Consider the following 25,591-nt stretch of genomic DNA (forward strand, 5'->3'; position numbering starts at 1 on the left):
TAAGGCTACAATGGAACTCAGGTCCTCCTGACACCAGAGCCAGTCCTCTATCCACTGTGCCACCCATCTGCCTCCAATTACCATCACTTTTAAAAAAAGACACATGCAAACAGAGAAAGAAACTGCTACAGTAGCATAACTGACAGAAGAAGCACCTACCAAAACCTAAGAACTTAGACATTTGAAAGTGGAAGAGTTAAAGCTGAGGCAACACCTGACCTTAGCATAAGATGTGGAAAGGATGCAGTGTATTTGAACAGGGCTGCCCTAACCTTGGCTTGTGAGAATTGTTGAATATTCTAAGCATTAAAATGAATTCCAGGCAATAGAGTTAACAGTAAAAAGGGCACTGGTTTGAGAGTCAGAAGGCACTCAAAGGTTGAATTCAATAGAACTGCACATTGTTAAAAATAGCAGACATCTCAAAATCACCCTTCAACTTCTACATGATACCCTCTACATAATCCTTTTAAGGGATGCAAATAAGAAATATACCATAAAATAATTACACTAAATATTCATTATACGTTTATATATGTGTCATGGATAACATTTAGAATCTGAACTAGATATATAAAATATTCTACTGCCATCATGCTATGTTCAAACAAAAATATGTATTCCATTCATATATAATCTCAAAATATGTCACTGTTTGAGTGGCAAATTGCTATATTTTTTGTCATCTCTTGCATTTCATGCAGACAAATTATCTTGTCATTTGGTCTAGAAACATCTATAAATGTTTTCACAGCAAAAGTTCTAACATGATAGATTACAAAAGAGACTAAGAAAAATGCAAAAAATAAAATAAAATAAAAATGAAGGAGAGAAAATGAATATACACACATACACAAACACACATAAAACAAGCACAAATGATGAGAAGCCTCAGTGTGCCCCTACTTGCTATTTATCTTTCCTAAGTCAGATTTTCTTGGTTTACAACAAAATACCTTGAAACTAGACTTCCAAGCCAAAAGTAAACAAACCAAACTTTCTTAGTAAGAACACTGTACCTTTAGAATATTTTCTAGTCTATTTTTTTCCTTCAAAAGAACATCATATTCTTGATTACAGTTTTGAATTACGTTGTCTCTCTCCTCCAAATCCAATTCAAATCTTCTGCATTCTTCTTTCCAGTTGTACTGAGAAGTCTGAAATGCTTTCTCGATCTCATTTATCTTCCCTTGAAGCTCTGAATTCTGTACTATAAAGGTAAAATACATGTTTATAGACATATATATATGTATATATCTTCTGAATATATTTAGAACCAAATGTAAATCTCAGAGGTGTCTGCTGCCTAGCTTTAGTCTTGACATTCCCACCGCAGGGGAGGCTGGGGGGGCACTGATCCTCCCAAAGCTAGTTTCCACATCAATAAAATATGAATAACAATACCAGACAAATTCACATTTGCAGGTTTCCTATGCTAAAGAGCTTAAAAGTTATAAATGTAGTCAAAAGTACTTTCAGAAGTAAAAAATATTACTCTTAAATAAATTATAGGCAATAAAATATATCTTAATTTCTATACAAACCAAAGGCAGTAAACACATGAGAATATATTAACAATACAGTGATTTAGTAAAGTTAAAAAATGCTGTTCATCCTTTTAAAATTTTAAACAGATTAAACTAATGTTGTAAGAAACAGTATCTACATTGATTGCTATCATTTTAGCAACATTCTCTAACTCAATTAATTAGTTTGAAATATTCAATAAGCAGGTAGAGACATGCAGGTAGAGAGCTCAGGAGAGAAACTAGGGTTGAATACATAGATCTGGAATTCATCTGCACAGACACAATAATCAGACACATGGTAGGTGATGAGGTCACCAAATGAGGGACAAGAAAAGGGCCAAGTCAGTCTTGGTGAATATTCATAATTAGGGGCTTCGACTTCGTTGTTGTCCTTAAATGAAGAGAAACAAGTATACAATGTGTCTGACTGAAGCTGATCAGACCAATACGAGCTTGGAAGACTCTTAACATAGGTCAGGCACAAATAATCAGCATGAACACTTGGGAAGAGGACGATTCTCATATCTTTGCATGCCTTGTGTTTCTTTTGAGCTACTACAATTCTCCTTTGCTCAGAGAGCACAGAACCTTCTTTGATGATAGCACCCCATGCTGGGTGGTCCTGTGCTAGTGTCTCCCATGTGTTACAAGTGATACTAAAGGTCTTCAGAGAGACCTTAAGAGTAACTTTGTATAGCTTCTTCTGACCTCTGTGTGAGCTTCTGCCTTGTGTGAGTTGTCTTTAAAATAGTCTTTACGGAAAATGTAAGGGGCAGCTAGGTGATGCAGAGGATAGAGCACCAACTCTGAAGTCAGGAGGACCTGAGTTCAAATCCAGCCTCGGACGAAACACTTGGCACTTACTAGCTGTGTCACCCTGGGCAAGTCATTTAACTCCAATTGTTAAAAAAAAAAAAAAGAATTTAGATTCTAATTAACAGTGTCCCCTGCCTCCTCATATTGGGGCAGCTAGGTGGCGCAGTGGATAGAGCACTGGCCCTGAAGTCAGGAGGACCTGAGTTCAAATACAGCCTCAGAATAAAGGACACTTACTAGCTGTGTGACCCTGGGCAAGTCACTTAACCCCAATTGCCTAAAAGGAAATGGAAAATGTATGTTTGGCATTTGAATAACACGGGCCAGTCTACTAGAGTTGTGCTCTCTGAAGTAGAGTTTGAATGCCTGGCAGTTCAGCTTGAGAAAGGACCTCAATGTCCAGTACCTTATCTTGCTAGGTGATCTTCAGACCCTTCCTAAGGCAACTGAAATGGAAGCAATTAAATTTTTTGGCATGGCACTGGTATACTGTCCAGGTTTCACAGACATACAACAATGAGGTCAGCACAATTGCTCTATAGACCTTCAATTTGGTAGGCAGCCTAATATTTCTTCTCTCTCACACATTCTTTTGGAGTTTCCCAAATGCTGAGCTAGCTCCGGCAATGTGTGCATCAACCTTGTCATCTATGTAGACATCTCTGGAAAGTATACTGCAGGGTAAATGAACTTACCCACAGCATTCAAAATTGTTGCCATTTCCAACTCCACTCCTCCCAAGAACTCCCTGCCATGTCTGATAGTCTGTGCCTACTCTGGCATTAAAGTTGCCCAGGATTACAAGCTTGTCTTCTTTCAGCACAATGATGATGAGGGTCTCCAGGTCTTCATAAAATTTTTATTTGAGTTCATCAGGGTTGGTCATGGTGGGAGCATATTCAATGATGATGGGGGTGTGGCACTTCCCTGAAAGTGGCAACCACACTGTCATTGAGCCTGTTATTCACTTCTTGTGGAAGGCACACAAGCTTGTCGACTAGATTAAATGTGATTGCAAAACCTATACCAGCTTCATGACATGTCTCATTGTGGTGGCCACTCAAAACGTGTATACAGCTCCAACTTCAGTAAGTTGGCCTTTGTTTGCCAGCTTTGTTTCACTAAGGCTGCCATTTGGATGGGATACCTGCTGAGTTCTCTCACAACAAGCGCTCTTCATCTTTTAAGTCTACTGGTTTTATTTGGTCCATAACAGTGCACACATTCCACGTACCAATGGTAAGCAAAATTATCTTCACAAAAGTTTTTGTACATTTTTTTGTTTTTCGACTGCAGGGTGGAATTCTTGCCTGCTGTAGTAAGGAGGTGAAGCAGGTGAAGCAGACTATTTTTATGGCACCTTTTCTAGCCCCTTCCTCATGCCAGGAGGTGAGCAGTGTGGTCTTTAAAAAGGCTGCTAAGACATCCAGGTTGCTGCTGAATCTCATTGCTGCTTCAATCCAGTGAGAAAACGACCCTATGGCATGGGCCATCTGTGTGCAGGGTTGTGACTACAGTTCCCAGTGTATCTATTCCTGCTGCTTTGTCACTAGCCTGTCACCACAAGACTTCAAAGTAGACAAAACAGTAACATAATAAAATAATAAAATACAGACAGCTAGGTGGTACAGTGGATAGAGTACTGGGCTTAAAATCAGGATGATTCATCTTCATGAGTTCAAATCCAACTTCAGACATTTACGAGCTATGTGACACTGAGCAAGTTACTTAACCCTGTTTGCCTCAATTTCCTCATCTGTAAAATGAGCTGGAGAAGGAAATGGCAAACCAGTCTCCTATCTTTGCCATGAAAACCTCAAAATGGGATCATGAAGAATCAGATACAACTGAACAACAAAAATAATAAAATAGTAAAATAGTTGAGTAGTAAAATAAAAAATGGTAAAATAGTATGGGTGATATCTTTTAACACATGCATAAACTTATAAGTAAGAAAGAGTTGTGGGAAGCTATCGGCCTTACTCTCTCTTCCAGATGAAGTCCAGTGGCAAGACAAAAGTCAAGACAACTGACAATGGTCTGGGATGACGGTGGTGTCTTAGATGTCTGACAAAGCTCCAAGCGCTCCACAGCAACTGCTTCTGCCACCTTCAAGGCCTGTTGGAACAAACTGTTCACATCTACCTATTCTGCTAGAGGAAGTCTTCACATGCTTGGGGTAGACACTCCACTAACTCCCCAACACGTTCGAGGCCCATCAATTACCCTCAACCTGGTTTAGCCCCTCTACTGAAACAGTTTACCAAGGTGTGGCTGCTGTACATGCTACAGCTTCTTGGAGCCACAGGTGAGAGTTGGGTGGCACAAGTGGATGAGCAGCCCTAAAAGGGCTCAGTTGCTCCCATATCAGATGTGTTAGATCTCCCTAAACACCTCATAGACCTCAGCAGTTATGACAGTGAGCCAGCAAAGAAAACTGAAAATAAGCACTCAGACAGGCAGGGGGAAAATCAACAGTGAGCAATGTCACAAAAACTCAGAGAGGAGAGCATGTCCTGGAGGTGATACGGTGATAGCATCAAGTGCTGCAAAAGAGATCAAGAAAGATGAAGTTGTAGAAGAGGCCACTGGCCATGGTGATCAGAAGATGACTGATAACTTTGGGGAGATCAGTTTCAGTTGAGGTCAAAAACCAGATTGCAAAGTGTTGAGGAGAGAGGAAGTATAGGCAAATGGCTAAGGTAGCTTTTTTCTAAGAGTATGGCTATTACAAAAGGAAAGAGAGCCAGGAAGAAAGCTAGAGGAGAGAGTCAGGTTAAGTGCAGGTTTGTTTTTAGTTTTTGTTTTTTTCCAGAATGGGGAAGACTTAGGTGTGTTTATCAGCAGCACAGAAATTGCCAATAAACAGGGGAGAGACCAAAAACTAGAGGGTAGGTTACGAATGTGGTGGCATCTTCTGGAGAAGACAAGAGAATGGGTACACAGAAAGGGCCTGAGCTCTTCCTCAGAGATTTAAAGTGAAGTGGGATGAAACAGAGTGGGAACTTTAAGGAGGGGGAGAAAAAGTTTAGAACAATCTTAGTGGGGAATGGAATACTCAGTCAACCTATAAACAAGCATTTATTAAGTGCCTACTATGTGCCAGACAGAGAAAAGAAGTATCATCCAAACTGAGCTCAAGCACCACCTTTTATAGAAACCCCTTCCTGATCCCCCAGCTGCTAGTGCCTTCCCAACACAAAATTAATTTATTTCTTTTATATCTACCTTTCATATACTTACATAGATAGATATTGTCTCCCCTGAAAAAAAACAAAATCTCTCTGTGGGCAAGGACTGTTTCAGTTTTATTCTGTTTTTAGTCATTGTATTCCAAACACCTAGCACAGTACTTGGCTCAAAGCAGGAATTTAATAAATTATTTTTTAATTGACTAACATGAGGAGAGAAAATTTTTAAAAGGTAGCAATAATAAACATTTAACTTGCCTTTCATATGAAAATCAGACCAAACATATAAATATACTTGAGACTAATTTCAAGTACCTGAAACAGTGGGTCAAAATTAGACATGAAATTTATACCTGTAAAGCAGATTAAAGTTACCTGTACTAATTAGAGATCAATCCCACAATTCTGTCATTCTAGAAGCAGCAGGTTCTAAGCAAATCAACTAATCAGCTGGACACTGTTGTATTCATACCTGGGTCCACAAAGCAAGTTCCCTAAAGCAGTTAAGCGTGTATATAATTACCAGAAAAGGTGGTAACATAACTTTATCTTGGGTCTTATTTTGAAGACATACAAGCAATACAACATAAAACCAATGGACATAGTTAGAAAGATAAAACAAGAAAAATATATGTACCTCGTAGTTGTTCATTCTTGTTATGTGCCTCGACTAATTTTTCTTCAATAGCCAATCTTCCAAGGCCAAGTTCCTTTCTAGCAAGAGCAAGTTCATATTCAAGACTCTGTCGAAGTGCCTCCCCTCTCTCAACTTCAGATCGAAGCTTGGTAAGCTGGCTCTCATAGGTTAACAGCTAAAAACAGAATTCTAAGATCATCAACTAACATTAAAATATTGTTTTAAATATTAATAAGCCTAAAAATTATCATTTGAAATTCTGTAAAACGCAACAAGGGAGATACTGCTTCTTTTAATTACATATACAAGATAGTCCCATAATTGCTTCCTCTTTTGTAGGACTAAAAATAGGACCCTTAAAGGGTTCATAGCAATTAACCAATGACATTATTTGATTTTCTTATTTTAAACTGTGTTGAAAAAAAATCAGTTATTTTTAAAGTTTCCAAAAAGTTCTTGAAAATTTGAGAGAAATCAAACTTTATTCATGCTTTAGCTATATGTAAATGAAATTAAAGGGCAAATTCAATAACAATGTAGTTTTTTTAATGGTTTCCATTTACACTATAATTGTCTTCTATATTATTTCTTTTATTAATGGCATTGCTTGATGAAAACAGCAGAAATGCCATTAAGTCATTTTAGCAAAGTTCTGATAAACTCTTACTTTTTGAACTTTCATTAGGAAGCATCGCATAATAAAAAATAAAAAGTAATCTTTCTGGAGTCCATCAGTCAGTTTTTATATGGCATGATCTGAAAGCTTTCAATTTCATTTTCTAGTCAATTTCTTTGTACTCTTTCATGCGGCAAATACTGTTCACACTTTTCTATAATTCTTTCTTTGAAATGTTTTGCAAACGGGTTTGCACTCTAAACCTATGCTGCCAATGGCTCACATCCCTGAACTTCGAAAGATGATGCTTTTCCTGGCTTTAAGTAGTTTCTTGATTCTTTTGGCCATTTCATGTGACAACTGTTTTCCATCTTAAACTTCTTTTAAGAAACTGAGACTAAAAACATAAAAGAAATGACATCATGGAGGAAGGAGATTTCCACCGACTGCATATGTGACCTTCTACGAGTCTCAACTCCTGGGCCACAGTTTCCTGAGCTCTAGATCATCCCAAAGGTTTCTTTCAGGTCTAATGCTGTTACCTATACTTTCATTCATTCAACAAAAAATTATCGAATGTCTACCATGTACAAGGCACTGTGCTAGATGCTCTAAGGGATATAAAGGTAAAATATAATTCTTGTTTCCAAGGAACTTATGGCCAGATAGGGAACATGAATTTACACAAAGAGGAAGCAATATGTAATAAGTACAACATATTTCAAAGTTCAGAGGTAAGGGAGATCACATCAGCATCATCATTATGATAATGGTAATTATTATACAATAAAATAATGATAAAAATAAAAGTATTACTGAATTTATATTGACTTTTATCATCTATTCTCTAACTTAACAGGTATTTATAAAACAGATACTTTTGTGGAGAGAGATGTAATTATTTTTAATATTAAAAGAGTTCCTCTTTTCCAAAAAATGTTGGAAAGAATTGACACAACCCACACCCATCAAGAATACCACGTCATAGTCTGTGTCATATTATAGACCATTATAAATTGTCATCAAAGCCTGATGGTACTCTGGGGCCAGATTGTGACACAGCCCTGTTTGGCTAATCAGCTCCTCAAACTGTTAAACTCTTGAGTTAAAAAAGTAAAAGAAATCTAAACTTGTAATAAGAGCAAGAGCAGTGTCAAAATATGTAAGTGATGAAATATTTCTATGAAGCTTGAAAGATGCTAAATTTGAAAAATAGATGTTTTTAAATATTATATTTCCTCTTCTGTTAATCAAGGCAATTTATATTTTTGTAAGCACTCTTCCATTTCACATAAATTGTTAACTTTATTGGCATATAATTAGGCAAAATAATTCCTAACAATTGCTTTAATTTCATCTTCATTAGTGGTATATTCATCTTTTTCATTTTTGATACTAGTGATCTGATTTTCTTCACACTTTTAATAAATCACATTAACCAATGGTTTATCTACAGTATTGGTTTTTCATAAAACCAATTATTAGTTTTATTTATCAATTTAATGGTTTTCTTACATTTAATTATATTGATCTCATCTTTAATTTTTAGGATTTCCAATTTGGTGTTTAATTGGGGGTTTTTAATTTGTTTTTTTTTTCTAGTTTTTTTTAATTGCATGCCCAATTCTTTGATCAGTTCTTTTTCTATTTCATTGATATGAGCATTTAGAGATAAAAATTTTCCTCTGATTACTACTTTTGCTGAATCCCATAGGTTTTAGTATGCTGTCTCATTATTATCATTCCCTTTAATAAAATTATTTATTGTTTCTATGACTTATTCTTTAACCCACTCATTCTTTAAGATGTTTACTTAGGCTCCAATTAACTTTTAATCTATGTTTCCATGGTCCCTTATTAAATATAATTTTATTGCATTATGATCTGAAAGGATGCATTTAATATTTCTGCTTTTCTGTATTTAACTCTAAAGTTTTATGCCCTAATATATGGTCAGTTTTTATAAAGCTACCATGTACCACTGAGAAAAAAGTGTATTTCTTTGTATTCCCAATCAGTCCTCTCCAGATCTAACATATCGAGCTTTTCTAAGATTCTATTCATCTCCTTGACTTCTTTATTTTTTTTGTTAAATTTACGTAGTTCTGAAGTCCTCCAACTATTATAGTTTTAATATCTATTTCTACCTGTAATTCATTTAACTTTTCCTTTAAAAATATTAATTCTATAGCATTTGGTATATATAAGTTTAGTATATTACTTCATTATTTGTGATACCTGTTATCATAATGTAGTTTCACTTTTTATCTCTTTTAATTAAATCTATTTTAGTTTTAACGCTGAGATCATGATTATTACATCTGTGCTTTTTTTTTTTGCACCAGCTGAAACATAATAAATTCTACTCCAGTTCTTAATTTTTACTCTCTGTGTATCTCTCATTTTTAAAGGTGTTTTTTGTAAACAACATATTGTCAGATTCTGGTTTTTAATCCATTCTGCTATCCATTTCCATTTTATGGGTGAGTTCATACCATTCAAATTCCAAGTTGTAATTGCTAATTACGTATTTTCCTCCACCCAATCTTTTTTCGCTGTTTATCCTTCTCTCCCTCTATTTTTACCCTATCCCTCCTCAGACGTCTAATTTACTGGACTCCCTAATCTGCACCCTTTCTAAGATTTCATTCCTTATCATATTCCCTTGACCTCTTTATTTCTTAATGTGCACATCCTTCTAAGAATTCCTCCTTACCCTATTCCCTTGACCTCCTATTTCTCTGTAAGTTAAAATATTTTTTATACTTTTGGGATGTATGTTATTTCCTCTTTAACCCAGTTCTGAAGGTAATAAGATTCTAGCACTATGAGCCCTTCACTTTAATAATTCTTCCATTCACATCTCATTTGTACAAGGTATCTGCTCCATTTTACCTTTCTCTACACAATTATATTTTTCAGGCTCATACGATCATACTCAACTCAACCCCAAGCCTTCTTTGTATATTCTTTCAAACTACCCTAGTAATAATAACATTTTTAAGAGTTACAGATAATTTTTCCCATATTAGAAGTAAACAGTTTGACCTTATTAAATCCTTTATAATTGGTCTTTCATATTAACCTCTTATTTTTCTTGTGTGTCAAATTTTCTGTTCCATTCTGGTATTCTCCTCATGAATACCTCAAAGTCCTCTAATTCATTAAATATTAATTTTTTTTCCTTTCAGGATTACACTCAGCTTTGCTGGATAAGTTATTCTTGACTGCAAACCTAGCTCCTTTGCTCTTTGGTATATCATGTTCCATGCTCTCCAGTCTTTTAATGTAGAAGCTACTAATTCTTATGTTATCTTGATTGTAGCTCCACCCTATTTAAATTGCTTTTTTCTACTTGCTTGTTTTATCATTTCCTTGACCTGGGAGCTTAGAAACTTAGCTACAATGTTCCTGTGAGTTTTCACCAAGAGATCTCTTTCAGGTGATGATCAGTTGATTTTTTTCAATTTTCAGATTTCTATTTTACCCTCTAATTCTAAAAGTTTAGGGCAGTTTTCCTTAATAATTTCTTGAAGTATACTGTCTAGACTCTTTTACTGATCATTATTTTCAGGTAATTCAATAAGTCTTATATTGTCTCTCCTTAATCTATTCTCCTGGTCAGTTGTTTTTGTAATGAGATATTTCCCATTTTCTTTTATTTCTTCATTCTTTTGATTTTATTATTTCTTAGTGTCCCATAAAGTCATTAGCTTCCACTTACTTAATTCTAATTCTTAAGCAGTTATTTTCTTCTCTAGGTTTTTGGATCTCTTTTTCCAACTGGTTGACTTTCTTTTCATAATTTTCTTCATTTTCTTGCATTACTCTCATTTTTCCCAAATTTTTCCTCAATTTCTCTTATTTGATTTTTAAAGTCCTTTTTAAGCTCTTCCAAGAACTCTTTTTGGCCTTATGCTAAGATAAGGTCAAAATGGGTACACAATTAAGACATAAAGGGTGAAACTATAAGCAAACTAGGAGAACAAGGAATAGTTTACCTATCAGATCTATGGAGAAGGGAAGAATTTATGACCAGAAAAGAGATAGAGAACATTATGAAGGTCAAAATGGATAATTTTGATTACATTAAATTAAAAAGGGTTTGCACAAAGTCAATGCAACCAAGATTAGAAGGAAAGCAGAAAGCTGGAAAACAATTTTTACAGCCAGTATCTCTGATAAAGACCTCATTTCTAAAATATACAGAGAACCGAGCCAAATTTATAAGAATATAAGTCATTCCCCAGTTGATAAATGGTCAAAAGATATGAAGAAGCAATTTTAAGATGAAAAAATTAAAGCTCTATATAGTTATGTGAAAAAAATTCTCTAAATCACTATTGATTAGAGAAATGCAAATTAAAACAACTCTGAGGTACCACAACACACCTATCAGATTGGCTAACAGGACAAAACAGGAAAATGATAAATGTTGGAGAAGATGTGGGAAAATTGGAACACTAATGCATTGTTGGAGTTGTAAACTGATCCAATCATTCACTGTACATACCCTTTCATCCAGCAATAGCACTTCTAGGGCTGTATCCCAAAGAGATCATGAAAAAGGGAAAAGGATCCACATGTACAAAAATATTTATAGCAGCTCTTTTTGTGGTGGCCAAGAATTGGAAATTGAGGGTATGTCCAACAATGGGGGATGGCTGAACAAGTTGTAGAAATCCTAGCACAAAGGGGAGCCAAGAATTCTGCTGCTCTGAGCCAACACAGCTTTCCAGGAGATTGATAAGAATGGAGTTCAGGAACAATCTACTCTTCCTCAGATCTAAACCCAGGTCAGGATCTTGAAGAACTCAGACCAGAAAGCAGGAATAAGATTTTGTTCTAGATCAGACCACTTGAGGAAGACTAAAAGCTTACAGATCTCCAGCCTGGTCCTGTGATCCTAGAATAACACAAGAATAAATACCCCAAGAAAACAGCAACAGGACCAGCTTCAAATGAGAAGTGTGGCTGAGCTCAAGCTTATATCAAGTCAGAGAGTAGGCTGGAAGAATGGGCAAATAAAAAAAGAATACCACCATAAAGAGCTACTATAGTGGCAAGAAAGCTCAAGATACAAATCCAAATGAAGAAAATTACTCTAAAACATCTATAAGCAAAAGCTCAGAGAAAACCACAGCTTAGGCATAAACCTAACTAGAATTCCTGGGAGAGATGAAGCAAGAGGTTTTGGGTTTTTGTTGTTGTTTTTTTTTTAAGTTAAAAAAATTTTTTTTCTAAATGAAAACACTTGAGGAAAAAATTGTGGGGGAAATGCGAGCTTATGAAGAAATAATTGGAAAAGGAATTAACAACATGGAACAAGAGGTTCAAACCTCGTCCAAACAACAAATCCCCCCAAAATTTGAATGGACCAAAAAGAAGCCAATGATTCCATGAGGCAACAAGAAATATTAAAACCAATTTAAAAATCTAGGACAAAAGAAAAGAAGAAAATGTAAGGTATCTCATAGTAAAGAGAACTGACTTAGAAAACAAGTTGAGGAGTGAAAATTTAAGAATCACTGGACTATCAGAGTATCATGACCAAAAAAAGAACCTAGACATCATATTTCAAGAAATCTTAAAAGAAAAATGCCCAGATCTCTTAGAACCATAGGGCAAAGTGGAAATAGAAAGAATCCAGCAATCTCTTCCTGAAAAATAATCCTAAAATGAAAACTTCCAGAAACATTATAGCCAAAATCCTGAGCTTCTAGGTCAAAGAAAAAATACTACAAGCAGCCAGAAAGAAAGAATTCAAAAACTAAAGAGTGACATCCAGGATTATCCATAATCTAGCAACCACCATTATAAAAGGACAGAAGGCAAAGGATATATAGGCTTACATTATCCAGCAAAATTGAGTATAATGTCAGGAGTGGTGGGGAGAGGGAGGTGGTGCAGAGACTGACCTTTAACAAAACAGAGGACTTTCAAGCATTCCTGATGAAAAGACCAGAGCTAGGGAGAAATTTTGAAATTCAAACACGAGAAACATAAAAAGGTAGACATGAATGAACAATGATAAGGAACAAAAGAAAGATAAATTGCTTACATTCAAATACAGGGAGACACATGTGTCTCCTCTGAACCCTACCATTATCAGGGCTCATAAAGGGAGTCCAATTAGACAAAGGATGGGAATGGTTCTGTTCTATTCTGATGTTCTTAAGAAAAAATTGGAAAGAGAGAAGAAGAGGAATACAACAGAGAAGGGAGGGAGAGAAAGGAAGATTACCAGAAATTATCTCATATAATCATGGTACACAAGTAGACATCCCTACAAACAAGAAGGAAGGGGTGAAGGAGAGCAGCTGAAACTTGAATGTCACTCTCATCTGAACTGGTCAAAAGAAAGAATACATGCATACAAACATATACTCATACTTATGTATTTACAGTTGGGAAAAGACATACATTTCACTCAATAGAAGAGAAAAAGAAAAGCAGGAAAGGAGACCTAATAGAAGGTGAACTACAGGAAGGATTAGTTCTAAGCAAAATGAATCCTAAGGATGTACAAAAACGTTCATAGTTCTTTTTTGAAGGGGCAAAGAATTAAAATCTGAAGGAATGCCCAAAAATTGAGGAATACATGAACAAGTTATGGCATCTAAATGTGATGGAATACTATTGTGCTGAATTCTTATTAGCATAATGACCAACCAGAATTCCAAAGGACTAATGATGAAATATGCTATCCATCTCCTGCTAAAGAGATGAAGGACTCAGAATGCAGATATTTTTTAGAACATGGACAATGTGTAAATTTATTATGACTGACTATATACGTTTGTAATGGTTTTGGTTTTCTTGTATTCTCAATGAGAGGGAAGAGGTTTTAGGGTAGAAGGGTAAAAAGATGAATCTTGGTTGATTTAAAAAAAAAAATAGTGTGTAGGGGGCAGCTAGGTGGTGCAATGGATAGAGCACCGGCCCTAGAGTCAGGAAGACCTGAGTTCAAATCCAGCCTCAGACCAAACACTTGACACTTACTAGCTGTGTGACACTAGACGAGTCGCTTAATGGCTTAAAAATAAAATTTTTTTAAAATTTTTAAAAAAATGAGTGTGTGTATGTGTAAAAAATCTTTTTTTTTTTACAACACAATGATCAACCACAATTCCTAAGGACTCATGATGAAACATGATGCTCTCAGACTGAGATATAATTTTTTTAGACATGACCAATGAGAAATTTGTTTTGCTTGACCATACATGTTTGTACAAATAATTTTATTTTTCTTGCTTTCTCACTAGTGGGTGGAGTGAGGGAAGTGGGAGGGAGAAATGGTTCATCTTTTTTTAAAATAAAAATTAAATTTTAAAAAAAATACTGCTACCTCATTAAAAAGCAAGAAAATATCACCATGACATATGGTCATAAGAATGTTAATATGGCAAACTAATTATAATATCTAATAAGCCTAACTTAAAAAGAAAGATGATGGAAAAGTTAAGAGGCTTTGCTTTCTCTGAAAAATTCAAGTTGTTAGGGGCAACTAGGTGGCAAAGTGGATGGAGTACTGGCCTTGGAGTCAGGAAGCCCTGAGTTCAAATCTGGCCTTAGACACTTGACGCTTACTAGCTGTGTGACCCTGGGCAAGTCACTTAATCCCAACTGCCTCACCAAAAAGCAAAAAAAGAAAGAAAGAAAAGTTCAAGTTGTTAAAATAATTAATCTACAAATGTATATTAATCTAAATTATTCTGAGATATATCTGCCACACAGTATCAAAGTACTGTATATTCCTCAGAAATACAAATAATGCAAATTAATTGAGGATTATTTTTTCTACTTCATAAATTTTATTTGCATGTTTTTGTGGTTGTAATTAAAATTTTACATAATATTTTTGTACCATTAATGTTACTTTTTAAAGGCAGTTTACAACAATTTTAATATATTCTTCAAGGATAATATTATTGTGATCCAAATTTGTAAAGTCTCTAGAAGAGAAGTTTTCAAGCTATTTAATGTCATATACCCAATATGGCTGCTTTTAACATTACTGTTAAGTATTTAAAGTATATGCCTACTTTCTCCCTGTCTTAATTTATAATATTCATATTTTTTAATTGTGTAGCTTATAATATAAACAAAATTATATTAGCTGACAAAGTAAATATGATTAATAACATTGTGATAGGACCACTGTTTTCCACACACACACAGTCTCCCTGACACAGCTTGCTCCCCCATAGAACCTGATTGTTCTCAGCTTTCCTGATCCAACTTTCTAGTCTGGAGGCATAAAAAAGACCAGGCATGTGAAGTCAGGGCCTCTCAGGCTTCGTGAGTCACCATACCCTGATGACCTACTGACCAGACAGTCACTAGAGAGACAAGTGGGGCTGTGTCCAGAGAAACCACATGCCACTGTAGCTTTGCTGTATATCTGTGCTATGTAAAGGAAAGGGAAAATTACTGCTTTGTTAAATGTTCAGGGACTTGGGAGTACCTCATTTTGTCCCAATCTTGAACCTGAACTAAGAGGGTGCTGTTTTTAGAGCTGTACCTACAACTAATGTGACCTTGAAAACCCACTATAATTGGTTCTTTTCAGAGACATTCATCATGCTCCAAATCGTTTAACATCTCTTTTTTTCAGCATGAAGTCACTCTGCATTAAAAAAAAAAACAAAAAACACGTATGTTTTGCAAAGGAAAATCTAATCACAATTTCAAAGAAATGCTAGAGGACTGAATAATTATACAGTCACTCATCAAAGATTAAGATTTATAATATTAAAAACATGTTACTAATTTTGTGTATAATGTTTTAATTATTATTTCATTATTATTATTATTATTATTATTATTTTAATACTTCAAGTGATGTGCAGTCAACAATCTGGTTATTCCTTCCACCAGTATATCCCACGTCATTTTAGCCCTCATGATTCCCATCCATGTTGTTCCACGTGTCCTCCATAGAAGGTTCATCAAAATGCTAGAAGACTTCTTTTAGGTCTTTTTACATTTCAAAAGTACCTGCACAACACTCTGGTTGTCCACCTGCCACTCCTTGTTTTCCTGACTGACCTTATTCCTTTTCTAATCACGCTTTCTTTAATGATACCCTTTTTGTCTGTCATTTGTTGAGGACAGTTTTTTCCTATATGGATTGCTAGGCCATTCTCTTTGGAATAATCACTCATCTTACTGAACAGGACATGTTGTATTCTGGGACTTGATACAAATGGCATAACGTAATCTACAAAAAGGAACATCTGGGGGACATCACCATCTATGAAGAATGCCTCTTCCATCTGAACTTTGAACAAACATAAGGTTAAACATGATACAGTGGAAAGATCAAAGACAAATTCCAATTCTTCTACTTACTACCAGTGTGACTTGAGTTCTCTATATCACAGTTTCCTCATCTACAAGATAAGGAGTTTAGAATAAGAAACTACTAAGGCCCCTTCCAGCTCTCAGTCTGTGATTCACCAGGAGCATGGCACACACCTTCTCTTTATTCTGTGCATCACTTCATAACTGAAGGGCACTCAACAAAAAATCCTACATAATTTAACATATAGATGAGATTTTTTGTTGAAGAAAAAGCCTTTAAGACTATATTTTGGGGCAGCTAGGTGGCGCAGTGGATAGAGTCCCGGCCCTGAAGTCAGGAGGACCTGAGTTCAAATCCGGACTCAGACCAAATACTTGACACTTACTAGCTGTGTGACCCTGGGCAAGTCACTTAACCCCAATTGCCTAAAAAACAAACAAAAAAAAACTTTGTTTTATCTTCCTAGTCAAATCCATTTCTATTATCAACCAATAGTACAGAAGGTTATATTCTAAGTACCTTTCAGTCAATGACTGGTTTACATAAAACTACCTGTTCTCTTTTCTTATTTTCATTGATACCCTCAATACAAATGAACAACATTCCCTTAAAGATGAAAAGGTAGGAATATGGTTCAGAAGCTCAATTGCCTTTTTGAGTTTTAATATCAGCCTTGACAAAATTCCAATTGTTGAATATCTTCCCTTCTCTAGGATATATCAGAAGATAATCTTTCAATATTTTCAAGATTATATGACCTCCAACTTGGATTTCTTTAGCGTGGTCTGGGTCTGATCCAGGTACTCTTCCTAATTTTGTTGTCCATCATAGCAAAAAGACCACATTTGTGGTAAACAGGCAGATTGCTCAAGTTTATTTTTCAAATTCATTCTCTATTCAGAGCAATGGATTACAAAGTGTCAGTTAATACAATGGCATAATGATACATGAAGCAGGCTTTAGAGGTTAGGAACAAGAAAAAGGAGGAGGAGATTTCAAGAACATAACTGGTATTTACCCTGGGGCCCATAATCCTGGGGACAGGACCCAAACCAGAAAAAGGAATTGAGACAGAATTATAAAATTCACCTGTCCAGGTGTGATAACTGCATACATGGTAGTGAATGGGAAGAGAATCTGAAAATTCAGAGGCCCATTTAAGAGACACCAAAGAAGAGACAGATAACAGCCTGAGTAACTGAAAAAATAAGTTTTGCCAATTATGCAAGTTTGTACATCACAGATTTTTCCTTAGGCCTTTCTCATCTCCAATGAAGGAAAAAAAATAATTCGTGTCCTAAATTGGACTATGATCAGCACTTGGAATATAAAACAGGTAAGGAAATTTTAGATAAAGGCAAAGAATTACTTATCTAGCATACTTCCTAAGCAACCTTTCCACTTATATGTAGAGTAAGTCATGAATGAAACATAAGATCCACATGTTAATGACAATAAAAACAAATTATGGAAATGTTAACAAACTTCTTCTTTTTCAGATGTTTTCTTATCCTCTGATCAGTTTCATCCAAGAATGTTATTTGGAAGGATATGCCTTAAGTGAGTCTCATACCATACTTTCTACAAACTTCATTTTCACTGTATTAGCAATTTTATGATACTGCTCAGATCAGCTAGGTGGCACTGTGGAGAGAGCACTGGCCCTGGAGTCAGGAAGACCTGAGTTCAAATGTGACCTCAGTCACATACTAGGTATGTGACCCTGGGCAAGTCATTTAACCCTGATTGCCTCCAAAAAAATAAAAAAATTAAAAAAATAAGAGACTGCTTATAATTGCCCACCATTTTCCTCTACAGTGTTTTACCAAGGAGGCTGAGGTCTAAACTAGTGTTGCTCTTTGTAATTACTCCCTTCTACTTGACAAGGATGTCAAGTGTTTGTTTACTAGCTAAACCAATTTTAGAGATCTCTTGACCTCCTCTTTGTAAAGTTTTGCAATAACAAAGCAGATATCCATCAATAAAAGAATGGATAAACAGACTGTGGTACAAGAATGTAATGGATTATGACTGTGCTATATGAAACAAAGAATATGATAAACATAATGAAGCATGGAAAGATTTACATGAACTGATGTAAACAGAGCCAAAAAAAATATACACAAAGACAACAAAAATATAAATGGAAAGGACAATCATCACAAAACTCAAAGTAAATGCTGCAGAATAACAAAGAATAAGCATGACCTTAAAGAAGAGATAAAAAAGAGCAGCAGACCCAAGATGGTGGCCACCAGGAGGAGGTTGGTGAAGGAGCTGGAAGAAATCTACAAATGTGAAATGAAAAACCTCTATAATTCCTAGTTAATGAAATTAATTTACTTACTTGGCAATGCTTTATTCTTCCTAACAACCTTTCATATGACAATGGAACTTTCAGAATCAAAATCAACTTTCCAGCAAAGTATTCATTCTAACCACGGAAGATCACATTTAAAACAAAGATTTACCACCCTAACATTGATGAAAAAGGGCAGGTCTGTCTGCCAGTAATTAGCATTGAAAACTGAAAGACAGCAACCCAAAATGACCAAGTCATCCAGTCCCTCATTGCACTGGTGAAAAACTCCCATTCTTAGTCCACCCTTCAAGCTGACATAACTGAAAAACACTCTGAGGATCACAAAATGAAGAGTTTACAAAGAAATGTGGGGAAAAGCAACATGTGGACTAAATATTTTGTCATTGATTCCAACCAGGGCAAAAAGAGAACCAGAGCAGTGCCTTTCCAACACCCCACAACCAAGACTCTTTGGAAAATTAACAGATGCTACCTCCTGGCATTAACTTGTGGCAGTTACTAACTTTCTACAATTTTCTTAATCAAAAGTGGTCTAGGTAAACCTGTAAAGAAAGGATTAACAATTTAAGGTGTTCTAGTTCTACTATCTTTGTTTTAAAAAATCATCTGTTTTTGGGAGCCAAGATGGCGGAGGGAAAGCAGTGACTGTCTTGAGCTCTCTCCCAAAGCCCTCCAAATACCTAAAAAAAAGGGCTCTAAACAAATTCTAAAGCAGCAGAACCCACAAAAAGACAGAGTGAAATAAATTTCCAGCCAAAGACAGCCTGGATGGTTGATCAGATAAGTATATCACACCAGCCGGGGAGAGGAGCACAGTGCAGCATGGGCGCGCAGGCCACAGCGAGCCTGGAGCAGGCCTCAGAGGACTAAATCGCGGGCAGCTGTGGCCGTTTCCAGACTTCTCAACCCATGAACACCAAAGACAATTTCGAAGGTCAGTGGGAAAAGTCTGTGACTGTGGTGAGAGAAGAAGCTAGGTCTCAGCTGCCCCCGGGGGCTGTGGCTAATTCCTGAGCTTCCAGCCCACAGACTGAGGGGGAATCGAGTGGCTGATCAAAGGGGGATTGCAGGGATCTCTTTGCCAGTGCTGAGGCAGGAATCTCTTGCTTTACCAGTGCTTGGATCTGGGTCACAGTTCTGAGGGGCGGTCCTGTGGCTAGGAGGAAGGCTGGTGTGGTGAAGCTTGTTGTGGCTGTGGAGAGGAAACACCTCGCCCCTTATCATACCACCTTGGAAGAACTGAAAATTTACAGGTCCCAAGAAGTACCTCTGAAAACAGCTATACAATCCCCCGAAGCTTGGAACAGTACACTCTTCACATTGTAAGCAGACTTTTACCTTAACAAAAAGTTTAAAACTCAAGTAATTTGCCAGGGTCATGACTAAGCAGTGCAAAAAGAGTCAGACTATATTATCTTACTTTGGTGACAAAGAAGATCAAAACATACAACCAGAAGAAGACAACAAAGCCAAAGCTCCTACATCCAAAGCCTCCAAGAAAAATACGAATCAGTCCCAGGCCTTAGAAGAGCTCAAAAGGGATTTTGAGAAGCAAGTAAGAGAAGTAGAGGAAAAACTGAGAGTGATGCAAGAAAATCATGAAAAGGAAGTCAACAGCTTGCTACAGGATACCCAAAAAAATACTGAAGAAAATAACACCTTAAAAAATAGCCTAACCCAAATGGCAAAAGAGGTCCAAAAAGCCAATGAGAAGAAGAATGCCCTAAAAAGCAAAATTGGTCAAATGGAAAAAGAAGTCCAAAAGATTACTGAAGAAAATACTTTCTTAAAAATTAGAATAGAGCAATTGGAAGCTAGTGACTTTATGAGAAATCAAGACACTGTAAAACAAATCCAAAAGAATGAAAAATTAGAAAACAATGTGAAATATCTCATTGGAAAAACAACTGACCTGGAAAACAGATCCCAGGAGAGAGAATTTTAAAATTATTGGACTATCTGAAAGCCATGATCAAAAAAAGAGCCTAGACATCATCTTTCAAGAAATTATCAAGGAAAACTGCCCTGATATTTTAGAACCAAACACTTGACACTTACCAGCTGTGTGACCCTGGGCAAGTCACTTAATCCCAACAGCCTCACTAAAAAAAATAATAATAATAATAATAAAGTAAAATAAAATACAAAAAAAAAAGGGCAAAATAGAAATTGAAAGAATAAACCAATCTCCTCCTGAAAGAGATCTCCAAAGGAAAACTCCTAAGAATACTGTAGCCAAATTTCAGAGTTCCCAGGTCAAGGAGAAAATATTACAAGCAGCCAGAAAGAAACAATTCAAGTATTGTGGAAACACAATCAGGATAACACAAGATTTAGCTGCTTCTACATTAAGGGACCGCAGGGCATGGAATACAATATTCCGGAGAGCAAAGGAGATAGGATTACAACCAACAATCACCTACCCAACAAAACTGAGTATAATCCTGCAGGGGAAAAAATGGTCATTCAGTGAAATAGAGGATTTTCAAGCATTCTTGATGAAAAGACCAGAGTTGAATAGAAAATTTGATTCTCCAATACAAGACTCGAGTGGAACATGAAGAGGTAAACAGGAAAGAGAAAATCATAAGAGACTTATTATGGTTGAACTGTTTACATTCCTGCATGGAAAGATGATATTTGTAACTCATGAGACCTTTGTCAGTATTAGGGTAGTTGGAGGAGAAAAAATTATATGTACGTATGTATAGATATAGATAGATGGCACAGGGTGAGTTGAAAATGAAGGTGTCGTATCTGGAGAATAAAATTAAAGGGTGAGAGAGGAATATACTAGGAGAAGGAGAAAGGGAGAGGTCGAATGGGGTAAATTACCCCACAAAAAAAAAAAAAAACAGAAAAGAAAAGAAAAGGCTCTTACAGTGGAGGGGAAATGCGGGAAGGTGAGAGGGAATGAGTGAATCTTATTCTCACAGCATTTGACTTAAGGAGGGAATAACATACACACTCAATTGGGTGGGGAAATCTGTCCTACCCTGCAGGAAAATGGGGGGAAGGGAACAAGAGAGTAGGGGAATGATAGAGAGGAGGGCAGACTGGGAAAGGGAGTAATCAGAAGCAAATACTTCTGAGGAGGGACAGGGTCAAAAGAAAGAATAGAATAAATGGGTGGGTGGGATAGGATTAAGGGAAATAGAGTTAGTTTTTCACAACATGTCTACTATGGAAGTGTTCTGCATAACTGCACATATATAACCTATATTTAGTTGCTTGCCTTATCAATGAGAGTGAGTGGGGAGGGAGGAAGGGAGAAAATTTGGAACCCAAAGTTTTAAAAACACATGTTTAAAAAAAATAATGTTTTCACATGCAACTGGGAAATAAGAAATACAGGAAATGGGATACAGAAATCCATCCTGCCCTACAGGAAAAGTGAAGGCGAAGGGGATAAGAGAAGGGGGGGGAGAGATAGAAGGGAAGGCAGACTAAGGGAAGGGATATTCAGAATGCATGCCATCTTGGGGTGGGGGGAGGAGTGAGAGGGGTGAAAATTTGGAACTCAAAATCTTGTGGAAGTAAATGTTGAAAACAAAAAAATAAATAAAAATTACCATTAAAAAAATAGATTTTCCCCTTAAAAAAAAAAATCACTGTTTCAATGTATTCCATCAGATGGTATATTCTTTTGTTGCCCAAATCAATTCCAAATCTTCAGTTGCTTCTGAAGTTTGAAACAGAGAATCAGTAAGTGGCACACACTCCTTGACTCTCCACATTCTCCTTTGTAGATATTATTTTATTGCTACTCATTTTAATTACACTCCACACCCATAGAACAATGGCCTGGAACTCCTTATTCAACCTCTTCCCTTCCATGTTCCCCAAGGCCTGAAAAAAAATGGCCTAACTTCCAGCAGTACTAGTAACTTCTCTACCTGTGGCACTATGTTTTGTGAAATATGGTTTGAGTTTGTAACATATCAGTAATTAGTAACCCAAATGAGGCCAAACGCAAGGGTGAAGTATGTAATGAGGAAGCAGTCTGGCTGTTGTATAAATCTGGCTGATGTTATCACAATAATGTGATTAAACAGGCAAACCTCTGGAAAAAAAATAAGAAGACACTGCCACACATACACACTCCTTTGCACACATAGGTGGCAGGTCCACCCCTGCAAATATATATGCAACATTGCCTATATTTTTCAGATTTTTTTAATGTACTGATCAGTTTTGCTGATTTTTTCCTTTTTTTTGCTTTAAAAAATATTCTTTGCATATAAAAAAATGCTCTAAATTACTATTGATTACAGAAACACAAATCAAAACAACTCTTCACCTATCAGATTGGCTAACATGACAAAACAGGAAAATGATAAATGTTGGAGAAGATGTGGGAAAATTCAAACACTAATGCATTACTGGTGGAGTTGTGAACTGATCCAACCATTCTGGAGAGCAATTTGGAACTGTGCCCAAAGGGCTATAAAACTGTGCATACCGTTTGACCCAGCAATACCACTTCTAGATCTGTATTCCAAAGAGATCATAAAAATAGGAAAAGGACCCACATGTACAAAAATATTCATAGCAGCTCTTTTTGTGATGCCAAAGAATTGGAAATTGAGGGTATGCCCATCAGCTGGGGAATGGCTGAACAAGTTGTGGTATATCAATGTAATAGAATATTATTGTGTTATAAGAAATGATGAGCAGGCAGACTTCAGAAAAACCTGGAAAGACTTATATGAACTGATGTTGAGTGAAGTGAGCAGAGCCAAAAGAACATTGTACACAGTAACAGCCACAATGTGTGATGACTAATTTTGATAGACTTATCTCTTCTTAACAATGCAAAGATCTAAGACAACTCCAAAAGACTCATGACAGAAAATGCTACCCACATTCAGAAAAGGAACTATGGCGTCTGAATGCAGATTAAAACTTATTATTTACTCTCTCTCTCTTTTTCCTTTCTCATGGTTTCTCCCATTGGTTCTAATTCTTCTTTAAAACACGACTAATATGAAACTAGGTTTAATATGAATGTATATGTTGAGCCTATCTCAAATTGCAAGCCCTTTTTGGGTAGCGGGAGGGGAGGAATGGGGAGAAAATTTGGAACTCAAAATCTTATGGAAGTGAATGTTGAAAGCTAAAAATAAATTTTAAAGAAAAGACAAAAAGGAGACAGCTAGGTGGCAAAGTAGATAGAGGATTCAGGAAGACCTGAGTTCAAATGTGGTCTCAGACACTTGACACTTACTAGCTGTGTGACCCTGGGCAAGTCACTTCACCCCATTGCCTCAGGGGGAAAAAAAAGATAAAAAATAAATAAAAATAAAAACATTCTTTGCCATATGGGATGGCTCTCTCTAGGAGGAAAAACAGGGAAGAGCGATACCAGGAGAAATTCTAGCAATGTAAAAACAAAAAGACATCAACAAAAATTTACTTTTTAAAAAAGTTAGCAGTCAATGGTTGATAGTCACAATCATTTCCTTTTTCTCATTTCCCATTTTTTAGCATCAAGGGCTTATCTGAATAGATCAAGTTTAGGGTGTAGAAATGTACATAGAATTATTGCCTCTGTGGGCTTTCTTTGCAATTGATGTTTACATTAACCTTTGCTCATACTACTCAAAGATTTACTAAATACAGCTGATTCTTATACCAGTGCCATACAACAACTGTATGTTGAAACACTACTTTACATTACAAATATATTATCCCCAAAATGCTGTTATTAGAAGCAACATTTTCTAAGTCTAAAAACACAAACTAAATTCTATTAATCTCTCACTATTTCAGTTACCAGTGCCACAACCTAACTCCAAACTACCTCTCTAGTCTTACTTTACATTATTCCTCTTTACACAATCCACATTCCAACCACACTGCATAACTTTCTAAATGTTATCTATACTTACTAATGAGAATTTAACCTAACTACTCACACAAGAAAAACCAAGGGTATAAAGAATGCCTAAATGTCCAAACTGTGCAATGCATTTGGGTGAAGAGCCTACGCAATGGGTTCATCTTGGACAGGCACTACAGAGAGGCAACGTACTAGACGTAGAAATAAATAGAAGTTAACAAGCTGGACTGCATCTGAGAAACTATTAAGTACTTTTAATGATCTTTAGTTTCTTCCCCCAAAAAATACATTCTTTTGATGATGTTACATAGCTATGAAGGACTGAATCCCAGAGTATCTGAAAAATAAAAATTGTGGGTCAATCAAAGGGAAAGAGAGGTACAATAGACACAAATGGGTCACAGCATATTACCAATGAAGAACTATACGAGAAAAGAGGCATAAAATTGGCTATCAAAAAAAAAAGTTTGACCAAAAATAGCAAAGAGCTAGTCATGTGGTAAGAATAAGGAATAAGTGGTAGATAGCCCATGTGTTCCTGATAGCCACATAATGTCAAGAGATTAAGAAGATGGACCCGGTGGAAGGTTTAAAAGCAAATATGGACAAGAGATTCACTGAATGAGAAAGAGTGAATGGGCGGCAATCTGCATTGCTGGAGGAAGTACTTTCATCACCCAACGAGATTCATGAGAATCCCATTTAGATTTAGAATGAAGGGACCTACAATGCCATCCAGTCCGACCTCCTCATTTTATAGATAAGGAACTGGAGGCCCAGAAAGGTTAAGCAACTCATCCAAGATCATAAAGGTAGAAAGTGTCAGGATTTCAATATGGATTCAATTCAATAAGAATTTATAAAGCACCTATTACATGCCAGATACTCAGGATACAAAGGCAAAAATAAAACAGTCCCTGCCTTCAGGGAGTTCATATCCTATTGGAAGGTAACAATATGTATATAGAAAATTAAACAGAAAATATAACAAAGTAATTTCAATATGGAGGTCACTAGTAACTGGGGGCAGTAGGATAGGCTTCCAAGCTTTGAAGGATGCTAGGGAATTGATAATGCAGGTGAGGAGATTACAAATACATCAAAATACTCAAGTAAAAAATGACAAATAGGAAGAATACAAAGAAATACATTTCAACTCCTCTGCAGTGATGTAAAGTGAAGGGAAAAAAAACAAAATAATATGCACACCGAACCTATGACTGCCTTGGGAAACAAAGGCTTAAGCAAAATCATTATTCATTCATCTTTTATTTGTTTATTCTCCCTAGATTTTAATCATAACACATATGCATTTAAAAACTTTCATTTT

General features: G+C 36.1%; 1 protein-coding gene and 1 pseudogene across 8 annotated transcripts in view; one reads left to right on the plus strand and one right to left on the minus strand.

Annotated features, from left to right (window-relative positions):
* CCDC171 (coiled-coil domain containing 171) overlaps positions 1 to 25,591 on the minus strand; it is a 496,773-nt gene that overhangs the window by 452,614 nt on the left and 18,568 nt on the right. For 7 of the 8 annotated variants that reach the window (XR_003569147.1, XM_027863035.1, XM_027863037.1 and 4 more), the window contains 2 exons: positions 6,174 to 6,348; positions 1,020 to 1,210 (listed from right to left, as the gene is read on the minus strand). Coding sequence is in view for 7 of the 8 variants with exons in the window: in XM_027863035.1 (XP_027718836.1) it covers positions 1,020 to 1,210; positions 6,174 to 6,348 (366 nt within the window). In the remaining variant the exon portion in view is untranslated. Of the gene's footprint in view, positions 1 to 1,019; positions 1,211 to 6,173; positions 6,349 to 25,591 lie in introns of those variants that run through there. The other variant, XM_027863039.1, reaches the window with a different exon arrangement.
* On the plus strand, positions 18,341 to 18,791 carry LOC114043797 (annotated as a pseudogene).

This window comes from Vombatus ursinus, unplaced genomic scaffold (assembly GCF_900497805.2).
Source record: "Vombatus ursinus unplaced genomic scaffold, bare-nosed wombat genome assembly UNPS02014770.1, whole genome shotgun sequence".
Classification (NCBI taxonomy): Eukaryota; Metazoa; Chordata; class Mammalia; order Diprotodontia; family Vombatidae; genus Vombatus; species Vombatus ursinus.